The sequence below is a fragment of the Littorina saxatilis genome, linkage group LG9 (genome assembly GCF_037325665.1).
Source record: "Littorina saxatilis isolate snail1 linkage group LG9, US_GU_Lsax_2.0, whole genome shotgun sequence".
Lineage (NCBI taxonomy): Eukaryota > Metazoa > Mollusca > Gastropoda > Littorinimorpha > Littorinidae > Littorina > Littorina saxatilis.
Genome location: NC_090253.1, coordinates 22892101 through 22903782, shown reverse-complemented (window position 1 = coordinate 22903782; position 11682 = coordinate 22892101). Strand labels below are relative to the sequence as shown.

General features: G+C 43.8%; 1 protein-coding gene across 1 annotated transcript in view; it reads right to left on the bottom strand.

Moving 5' to 3' along the window:
• LOC138977127 (uncharacterized) overlaps positions 1–6751 on the bottom strand; it is an 8836-nt gene extending 2085 nt beyond the window's left edge. The window contains exons 1-5 of the mRNA XM_070350037.1: positions 6734–6751; positions 3610–4335; positions 2549–2751; positions 1690–2169; positions 1–112 (exon numbers count right to left, since the gene is read on the bottom strand). The exon at positions 1–112 is cut by the window's left edge and continues 268 nt beyond it. Coding sequence (XP_070206138.1) covers positions 1–112; positions 1690–2169; positions 2549–2751; positions 3610–4335; positions 6734–6751 — 1539 coding nt within the window. The remainder of the gene's footprint in view (positions 113–1689; positions 2170–2548; positions 2752–3609; positions 4336–6733) is intronic.
• Between the last annotated feature and the right edge of the window lie 4931 nt (positions 6752–11682).

The window sequence follows — 11682 nt, the reverse complement described above, 5'->3', positions numbered from 1 at the left end:
GTCCGGGGCGTCGATTTTTGTGGTAGATGCAACCCAGAGGTGAAGAAGGTCACCGAACAGGTTTTTTAGCTCCTCACAGAACTTCGAGAACTGGTTGTCGATTCCTGGATGCCTGCAATAAAGAGGACATGTCATTGAGCAAAATACTCAAGTGTATCTTGGCGACATTTCATTTTCAAACAGATCTGATGTGCCCCCCTGGGAACCTTTTATGCACTTGTCAAGGAGTGAATATTGTTCAGGTTACATGCCGAGTCTCAGTGATTATTAAAAATAATGGTCGAAGTTAGCGGATCATGAAAAATGCGAGCTTTAGCGAGCTTTTTCATGACCGCGAACTGAGACCATTATTTTTTATAATCACTGAGACGAGGTGTGTAACCTCTTTATTCCTCCTTTCTTCAGTTATTCAAAGAAAATAGGAGTTTTTTTGCGAAAGTTTGATCGAATCCTATTCACTCAACCAGTCAACCTGCGCAGGCGATCGATTAATGCGCGGTTGTATAGTTCCGTGCAAATCATTCCATTCTGTTAAAACTTCTTGTCGGTTTTCCTATTTTGGACTAAAATCAAGTACACAGATATGCTGTTATTCTGCTGTGGCGGAAAAGGCAGATATTGTGTGTTCTGTATATGTTTTGGTATCGCTTAGGATAATGTTCTTTCGTCAAATGGGACCAGCAGACGAACTTTTGCACCCGTGTTCCAACGTTAAAAACTGTATGAAGTTCAGTTTTCTGGGGAAAATAGTGTATGAAACCGCTTTATGTTGTTTAGATTGATGAGATGTGTGCATTTGGTTGCGTGTGATCTGTTTATTAAATGAAATATTGTTGAAAACTGACCGTCGGATTGCAGTCTGTTGTCGAAGAAACTGAGTGAAAAGAAATTTGAAAGGGGAACTACTCTTGTCGCTAGACAAAGTATGAGAGTTACTTGCCTTGGGAATTTGCTTGTGATGAACGTTTGTGCACAGCAGATCTAGATTCAGAAAACAACCAAACTCATGGATTTTATATGGAGATTCATGTGTTCAAGCCTGTAGTTGTTAATTTAAATGCGGTATGTTTGTATTGTTTGCTCCAGAGATGTATACTTCGTACATCAGAGCGTTCGGAACTTTTCAGTCGCAAAAGTAGTACCGACGCAGAACAGCTTCTCAACCCATTGCGCTATCGAGGATTCAGGCTGTTGCTGGGTCGTTATTTGTTTGGTTGCTGGGTGTTTATCGAAAAATAACTAGCTCTTCAAGTTTACAGAGGTAAAGAAGCAGAGGGGGGATCTTACCACTTGAGCATTTTCCCCAGAAGACTACTGTCTTAAGTAAGCTTACTAAAAAAGTTACCCCACAAATTAAACTGTTATATTGGTCAGCTGGTCCCTTGAGAAAAGGTGAAGCGTCTGCTGGAGCTGTTAGACAGAATGCTGTCTCTCTTTTTTGTGTGTAAATGTTGTCGTTTTGTGTATTTAGATTATCTGCCCATTCAACGCGTCCATGCTCATGATATTGGCACAAGATCGTTTAAAAAGACTGTGACTTTACATCAGCAGCTACTGTCACGAAATTCTAAAGATGCTCTAATTGCGTAATGTCCTAAAAGTGTACATTTAAGTTCAGTAATAATGGGTGAGAGTCCTTTTTTTTCATGTCAAGGAAGCGGGTAAATAGAAACCGTATGCGATACTCACGCATAGTCTGTGTTGCCGGAACTCTCGTCGATGACGCCAAAGAACTCGTCATTACGGCCCTGTTTATCTGCGGCCAGTCTCTGCAATGTTTCTTTCACTGACGTATCCTTCATGACATCAGTATGGAGGCGATTTAGGTTGTGGTGTACGACGGAGTCTGTCATATTGCACACCTGATCATAAATAATGCATGCAGCTGCCCGAGAACGAAATCCTCTTGGGCTGATAATGGTAACGCGTTTACCATCCTGAAGCCACTTGACTGCCCTCACCACCAAGACGACTGTCTTTCCTGTTCCTGGTGGACCTAAAAGATGGACGAGGCGTTGGTCCCGCTGCAGGACTTCGAGTTGATCCGGGTGAAGAATGATCTGAGTAAAGCATCGTCCAATTTCTGACACCGCCTCCCCTTCTGTGTGGACATGCAGCCGCGGTTTGGACACACTGAACACCTTGATTGTGGTAGCCGGACCAGCAAACCTGAAACATTGACACAAAAATAAATAGTCAAGCATATATCACACGGCGCCGTCTTTTTTGGTCGCAAAAGGGATTTCAATTTGGAAATAGGATTGGCTTCTCGTACGCGTATTCTGACCATCAGCTTGAGCAACTGCTGTCATCACCAAGACTCAAAATCCAAAATGCACGATCCAATTATTTTTCTCATGTTGAAGACATTTTGCGGGTTTTGTGCGTGTGTGTGTGTGTGTGTGTGTGTGTGTGTGTGTGTGTGTGTGTGTGTGTGTATGTGTGTGAGTGTGTGTGTGAGTGTGTGTGTGTGTCACTGTGTGTGTGTGTGGGGGGGTGTCTGTGTGTGTGTGAGTAAGTACTGGTAGGGGCATGATAATCAGCTCACCTGGCCACCACAGAGCGGTAGTGTGCCTTGAACGAGGTGTCTGGGCACTGTGACGTCATAACGTGTCTCCACCATACAACTAACTTTGTCATAACGTCATCCGTGAGGTCAAAGGGTGTGTTTCGGTTGGAGAGTTCGTCAGCACACAGACACATATCAACAGGGTTGACACCTCTTTGGACGGCCATACACTGACACACAGCCTGTTGGTGGACAGATTTCATGGTATGTAGTCATAGTTAACATCAGCCAGTAATCTGCAATATTACATTCTTAACTGGTCAGAGCTCTAATGCTAGCAAAGGTAGCTCGTACAAGAGATAAGCTTGTCTTCTGACGAATTCTTACACACACCTGTCTTTTCATACTCTAACGTGGTTATAAGTGGCAATTAAGTTCCATCCCCAACACCAATCCCCCTCAGTCAAGTAGTGTTGTGTGTGTATGTGTGTGTGTGTGTGTGTGTGTTAGTGTGTGTGTGTGTGTGTGTGTGTGTGTAAGTGTGTGTTAGTGTTAGTGTTAGTGTGTGTGTGTGTGTGTGTGTGTGTGAGCGTGAGTGTTTTTGCTTTGTTCAAACTTTTCCAAAATCTTCTTTTCATAGGGCCATCGTTAACAAAACATTCTTACCAGTAACTGTTCTTCGGAACTAATAATAATCGATCAATAATATTCGCTTTACCTCTGGTCGCAACTGATCGCTTGCTGCTAATGCGGCTTGGACAAAGTTTATGTGGCTCCTAAAACAATGCTCTCTGCCAAATTATCTGCCGAAGAGGTCATGTTCAAGGCAGGCCAGGTGCAGTGTTACCTATGACTAGCATGAGCATACCACCCTGACAAGGTGCGCGCCAATGTCAATGTCACAGGCAACACGACTCTTCGGGGGTTAGTGAGGATCAGCTCTAGTTCTTGTTTGATAAGAGCAACCAACCTCCCCCCACCCCCCCCCCCACCCCACCCCCCCCCCTCCGCCATCGTCAAGTGGTCTGTGTCCATATGCATTTATGAGTGTTTTACAGAAGAGAGTGCCAACATGACTGCACAATAATCAAATATCTTACCTCTTCAAGCTGAGGGTTGTTATGCAGCACACGCTGAAGCTGTGACCTGGCTATGTTGGGCAGCATCACGCTCTTTCGTACTCGGGGTGGAGGCTGAAGATCAGACAGAAGATGCGCCAGGACCTTCTCTGCCTTGTTGAGCTGCTTGACAGCCTGTTCCACCTTCTTCGCGACAATGGCGTCTTGTTGCTTCTGCGTCAGGTCCAGGATGGAGAAATTGTCCCCCACCGTCTTCACTTCTCCCACCAGCACTCCGTACTCACGATGGAAAATGAGAATGTCAAAGTCTCCACGGTGGAAAACGTCTTTGCCTTTCAATTCCTCCTGGACAAAGTCCTTGGGTGAATGGAAGCACCTTACTGCAGCACTGTAGCACGGCTCCCCCAGGTAGTCACCATAGTCTAGCTGGGACAAGACGAACATGACTTCGTTCTGTTCTTCAGCCAGAGCCCGGAGACAAGCCCGCAGCCGCTGCGTGGTTCTGTCATTCTGGACATCGCTCATTAAGACGGATTGTTCACGTTTTCTCTTCGTCTTAACGGGGGCCTTCGGGACAAGGACTTGGACCTGGTCAGTGTGAGGGCTGTGTTGACCACCGACGTGATGGGTGTCGTAGCGGACCATGTTGAAGTGGACAGGCGGCACAAAGTAGGCGCGTTCCTCCAGCCTGGGGTACCAGTCATTGACCACCTTCTCGAACAGTCCATCGCCAGGGTGGACAAGTCCCTGTTCAAAGCTTTTTGTCAGTACATTTCCTCCGTAAAATCACATCACGAAAATAAACTGAAAGTAATAATAATAATAATAAAGATAGCTTATATAGCGCCGCTTCACAAATTTAACTATGCTCTTAGCGCTGTACATCGAGATATAACAATTTCAATAATATAAATACAAAGATGATATTATCATAATACACATTTACAAATACCACTCACGTACATACATCCTCGTGCACACCACGCGCATACACACTCCCACTCATTAACAAGTGCTTCCATCCCCCTGCCACTGAGATGTTCATATACCCCCCTGGACAAGCTCACACCATGTCCGTCTCCTCTCTAGACTGTACATACACTCAGCAAGAACTTGAAAAGAAAGACTAAATGCAAATTTCATACACAACCCTATAGCTCAATCAAAGCTGAAGCAACTATACAAAAAAGACACATTCAAACAACAAATCTAACTTCACCTCTAACAGTCTATAAAGATGGCAAGGACAATTTACAAGGATTCGCGAAAAAGGTGCGTTTTAAGGGAACTGCGGAAAGAGTCCTCAGAAGCAGAATGGCGAACGGAGGAAGGGAGAGAATTCCAGACAATGGCAGCCGCAGAGGCAAACGAGCGATCTCCAAAAGAAGGCAAGCTTCGCTCGAGAGTTTCCAGTTTGCGACTGTCAGCGCGTGAGCGGAGGTTGTAGTCAGAGGGATTGTCATATGTGACGAGCAGTTCCTTGAGGTATTTAGGGCCATCTTCAAATTTGGCAGAGAAACAGATACAAGTATCTGATACGAGCGGACACGGGAAGCCAATGAAGGGAACGAAGAAGTGGTGTGACATGATCAAACTTCTTAGAACGATATATCAATTTGGCGGCAGAGTTTTGTACCTTTTGGAGTGACTCGACAAGTTTTTGATCACAGCCATAGAACAGGCTGTTGCAATAGTCTATTCTGGATAGAACTAGAGAACAGGTTAGAGTTTGAGCGGCTTGGGGGGTAAGATAGTGGCGGATAGAACTGATTTTCCTTACGTTACTGTACGCAATTGTGCGGATGTTTTGGACGTGCAGGGAAAGGTTGAGGAAGTGGTCGAAGGTAACGCCAAGATTAGTCACAGAAGAGACAAAGTTGACGTCACTATCGCCGACATGAATGCTAGAAGGCAAAGAATTTTCAGGGAAAGATCTGTACTGGGACCTGACAAGCATGGATTCAGTTTTCGAGTCGTTTAGCTGTAGTTTGTTAGCCGTCATCCACGCCTTTACAGCAACAACACAGTCTTCCATTTCACTCACAGTGGTATCAATTTGATCAATCTCACTGTCTTTGTACAACTGGTTGTCGTCTGCAAAGGCGTGGTGATCGATAGGATACTGTTTGACGAGGTTAAAGAGGGGGTTCATGTACAAAACAAAAAGAACTGGGCAATTAGTGCAATAATGACTGTGAAAGAGTCAGAACCACTGTGATTATTTCAGCTGACTTTTAATACAGGCTGCAATACTTGAGGCACGATCACGATACCAAACAGAGTGTTTGGCATCACACCCAGACCTGGCCTTCTGAAGAAGGACTATACTCAAGAAGTCTCTGTTTGGCACGATACTACACATTTTAGAGTACAACCATTGAGCGACACTGACCGCTGCCTTCGTTGATTTTACTATGTGTGCGTCTCTTAATATCAGGCCTGAGAATTTGATATAAGCTAATATATTTATTCCTGGACTAAAATGAACTTTGCAATTAAAAGCAAGGGTAGGATAAGCTGCTCATTATGTGCAAGAAAAAGTCACTCATCACTAAACAAACAAAAAATTAAAAAAATTAAAAACTAAAACAGATAGATTGCTACAGTTTTAACCTGAATCGTCAAAGAGCACAAATAGTTCATGCGTGGTAGTCTTTCTGAAAAATTGACAAAGCGAAACATTCCCCAGAACTTTGACCTGCATGTCTTCAAAGGGGATGGACAGACAAATGTGACCCTCCACCACGAAATGAGTCGCATGTCACCTTTGCATGATTTTCATATTTTTACATTTTCCTAAAGAGTTTGTTATGCTCTATCCAGTGGTGAAAACCGTTTTAGAAAAGAGCACAAACTGTTTGAGTTATAAGCCTGTGACTAAGGTGACCCTCACACTGTTACCATACACTCCCCGGACTTATATTAAGCCTAGCGCAGAACCGCGCGAGGTGACATTCGACTCATTTCGTGGTGGAGGGTCACAAATTATAAGGAGAAAATGAAGAGGAACTGAGACTTAGCTCAATTAGACGTTGTATTTTCTGTTCATGTCCTCATTAATATTTGCCTGTCAATTTTCTTCAAAGACCACATCGTCGAAGGTATAGTGAACGTTTCGTTTTTTCATCACTCAAGTTCTGCTTACAGCCTGCGTAGACGCCATCGCGGTGTTGACTAATGCGATGATGTCGGCGATGATAGTAATGTTGATGACGATGAAGATGAGTGATCACCGCTTGTCCGGCAAGGACGCGTGACAACGACTGCTGACTGGTCGACACTGCGGCCATGATAAAAAGCTGGAGGTTCAATCTTGTGGTTCAATTTCTCGAAAAACAAAATACGATAGAATAAAAGTTATTATATATTTGCGGTCAAGTTTGCAACGGGCCAATAGTACACCAACGACACCACTTCGCTGTTAAATTTGAAACCTTTGAATAAGGTTTAAAACAAATTACATGTAACTTTAACACAATTCCTTGCAAGTCAATGTGTATCTGTCTGGTTTACAGAAAACCACGTCCATCTGACACACCAAGCAGTCAAAATAATCCAACACACAGTCACCACAAAGAAGGTGTCAGTCGTAAACAAAATATGCCACATTCTTCTTCTTCTGCGTTCGTGGGCTCAAACTCCCACGTACACTCGTGTTTTTTGCACGCCGTGGAATTTTACGTGTATGACCGTTTTTTACCCCGCCATTTAGGCAGCCATACGCCGTTTTCGGAGGAAAAATATGCCACATGAAGTACCGACCGTTAGGCGTAACCACTTTGCCCATTTAATTTCCATTATTTTCAGATTGACACGTTAAATAATGGAAACTACCGCTTAATACAAACCCTGTCTTACCTTACACCACGCAAAACCGCTTTGCAGGGTGTGTGTGTGTGTGTGTGTGTGTGTGTGTTTGCGTGCGCGAGTCCGTTCATGTGTACGTGCGTGTGTTTGTGTATATGCGTGCGTGCGTGCGTGCGTTCGTGTGTGTGCGTGCGTGCGTGCGTGAGTGCGTGCGTGCGTCTGTGTGTGTGTGTGTGTTTTAAACAGCCAGCGACTAATGTACAGCTGTGACTTCTCATGGAGAAAAAATGAGTCAATATATAATGTGATCTGCCAAGCGTAAAGAGGGCGCCTCATTGATCATTTTTAGTTCTCCGACACACTTAAAGACACAGCCCTTCTTGTGGAAACAGTTCTGCCAAGCGTAAAGAGGGCGCCTCATTGATCATTTTTAGTTCTCCGACACACTTAAAGACACAGCCCTTCTTGTGGACACAATTATGTTCGCTATCTCAAATCTGCCCGCGTGTTTGAATGGGAGACCATCCCTCGACTTGGACACATACCCAATATCAACAGGATGAAATAATGTCCCAGATAGGCACTATATAGTTGAAATAGAGAAATGTTAAACTGAGTGGCGTTTCAAATATGTGACCCTCCACCACGGAATGAGTCGCATGTCACCTTTGCATGATGTTCATAGTTTTCCCTAAAGAGTTTTTTATGCTCTATCCAGTGGTGAGAACGGCCGTTTTAGAAAAGAGCGAAAAGTGTTTGAGTTATAAGCCTGTGACTAAGGTGACCCTCACACTGTTACCAGACACTCCCCGGACTTATATAAAATTATTAAGCCTTGCGCAGAACCGCGCGAGGTGACATGCGACTCATTTCGTGGTGGAGGGTCACATTTTAGTTCTCCGACACACTTAAAGACACAGCCCTTCTTGTGGACACAATTATGCTCGCTATCTCAAATCTGCCCGCGTGTTTGAATGGGAGACCATCCCTCGACTTGGACACATACCCAAAATCAACAGGATGAAATAATGTCCCAGATAATGTCTCATTTCGTGGTGGAGGGTCACATTATGTTTTTTAAGATTAAATCCTACTCTGTACAGAAAGCAGTCATACGGTGGATTAAAGTAAATATCCAAGTAGAAAGATGGCCTTATCCCATTCAAAAGCCTGTATATATGCCAAATTAATCTGAGATGATGAGTTGAATTGTTTACGGAATAGGGACTGTGTCTTTACTGAATCACAATCCCTATGTCTTACATTATAAAAGACAAAACCCGTGTTTGCTGTGTGCTCGTTTGAAGATAGTTAGCGACAAAATGTCATTCGCTGTGTATTCTCACACACACACACACACACACACACACAAACCCATAGTGTTGTATACCTTCGAAACTTGAGACTGTAGAGTATAAATGTACATGCTGTTAAAACCTTCCTACTGATATCGGGTTGAATTTCGTCATGTCTGGCTTTGTGTAGGGATCTATATCAGTCTGTCTCTCTCTGTCTTGCGACGGCATGGTTATGGGCTATAAACCATATGCATGAGTACAATTAAAGCAGCTTTTGTCAGCTTGCTCTTGCGACTTTGGAATTGTGGAGAGACTGGGGAGTGCATTTGTTTTACAAGCACGCATACACACGCACGCACGCAAGAACCTACTCTGCACACACACACACACACACACACGGCACACACACACACATACACTAACCTATTCAAACACAGCCTCCCCCACCACACTGACACACAACACGATAGACACACACACATGCACGTACGCATGCACACGCTCACACACACTCCTTCACACACTCACACACACACACACACACACACACACACACCACGCCTTGACACACACACACACACACACACACACACACACACATACATAACACACACACACACACACACACACACTTATACTGACTGATCCAGGCCGAGACGCTGATCGCTGATCTTTGACATTTGCGGTAATGTACCAAAAATTGACGAAGGAGAGATTACTATAATGAAGGAGGTAGAGTAGGCGAGGTAAGCGTACAAAAAAGCACACATACACACATATTCACATATACACACAATGACGTGTTTGTTTGTTTGTTTGTTTGTTTGTTTGATGATTTGTTTTTGTTTTGTTTTTTGTTTGTTTGTTTGTTTGTTGTGTGTTTGTTAGTTTGTTTGTTTGTTTGTTTGCTTGCTTGTTTGTTTGTTTGCAGTTTGTGTGTTTGTTCTATTTCAGACATAAGACCTTTTTGCATGACATTTCATCTACAAGGCCGCTCTATGTAGGTCACTATCGAACAAAAGTTGAGAGACAAACCAATTAATGATAATAAGCCAATAACAGAAACAGTCCCCAAAAAACGGAGAAAGTAGGACAAACGTTTCTGAAGTTTGAAAAACAAAGACAAACAAATCGAGAGGACAATTACTATCGGCAATACACCTTCGTAAATATAACGAAACAGAACATTTTTACAAGCTCACCCATCCGAAACCACTTCGTTTTCTTCGATACAAGCTCACTTTCACATACTAACAGAGACGCGCGCACTCACGCACGTACACACACACACACACACACACATATATAAACACACACACACACACACACACAAACACACACACACACACACACACAAACACACACACACACAAACACACACACACCCACACACACACACACACACACATACACACATATATATATATTATATATATATATACTCAAACACACACACACAGAAACACGCTTGTGATCTTAATTGTTATACTACCTGATTTTGTTTCTCATGGTGAAAATAATCTCTAATTGTGACTTAAAGAACTAAAACTCTCGATGTTTATTCAAAAGTTGTTTTAATAAAATAAGATTCAAAATTTGTTTCCTTGTTGGGAAGGGGGTAAGGAAAGGGGTGGGGGGGGGGGGGGTGGGAGGGGGGTGTAATTTAATGGTGAAGGTTTGGGTTAGAAGTTTCCCCAAAACCCGGAAGAAGTAAACAACTTGACTATGCATGTTTATGATTCAGGAAATATCTCTATTCTGCAGGTTTAAAAGTGCACACAAAAACTTGGTGTAACACCCCATTCGTCCTCAACCCGCGATTGCCACAAAGTCAGATCAAGGTTATATTTTTTTACAGTTGCAAATACCTGGAACCATGATGTGATTTTCATTGTCACAAACCCATCATACACCACACTGACCGCCTCCCGCACCACCACACAACAATCACAGCATGCTAGACAGACAGACAGACAGACAGACTGAATTGGCACACACACACACACACACACACACACACACACACACACACACACACACACACACACACAAATAGACTTAATCCCCAAGCGTGTTCACAGCTACAGCCTTCTCATTGCGGCTACTGTCATCGAAAACAGCATAAACACCAGACTCAGTTCAACTTAATTGATTTCATGGCAATTTTACTTACGTGTCCATGAATTGCGCAGAGAACAAATCTGATCTTTGCATTGGTTCCTTCTTTTTTTCACACATGGCATGCTTCCTACATTTCGACATTCATTTTTCGAAAGAGAAAAAGTGCACTTGAAGATTATCAACTTTCGCGGTTGTGTTTTCAGAATATTGACACAGTGTAGTTTCCTTAATTGCTCGCGGTTATCTAATATTGCACAATACGACTGCCAAACACGGAAGGTCCCCGGCCGCACTCAGTCAAACAATAGCACGCAGTTCATATGTCATGGGATATCACCAGCGAATGGTTAGCCGCAGGTGCAGTAAACGCGAAGAAGGCTCAACCACTGCTCAGTCAACCAGCTCCATCAACCATTGCTCAGCCACTACTGCATCAAACAGCTTTGTCAACCACTGCTCAACCACTACTCCAGCACACAGCTCTGTCAACCACTCCTCCATCAAGCAGCTACGTCAACCACTGCATGATCAACCACTACTGCATCAAACAGCCTAGTCAACCACTGCTCAACCACTACTCCATCACACAGCTCAGTCAACCACTCCTCTATCAAACAGCTCCGTCAGTCAACTACTGATCAACCACTACTGCATCAAACAGCCTTGCCAACCACTGCTCAACCACTACTCCAGCACACAGCTCTGTCAACCACTCCTCCATCAAACAGCTCCGCCAACCGCTTTTCAACAACACAGCTCCCTCAACCACTGTCCAACAAAACCGTGAGCTCCGTCAACCACTTCTCAACCACTGCTCCATCTAACTACTCCCTCAACCACTGCTCCATCTAACTACTCCCTCAACCAC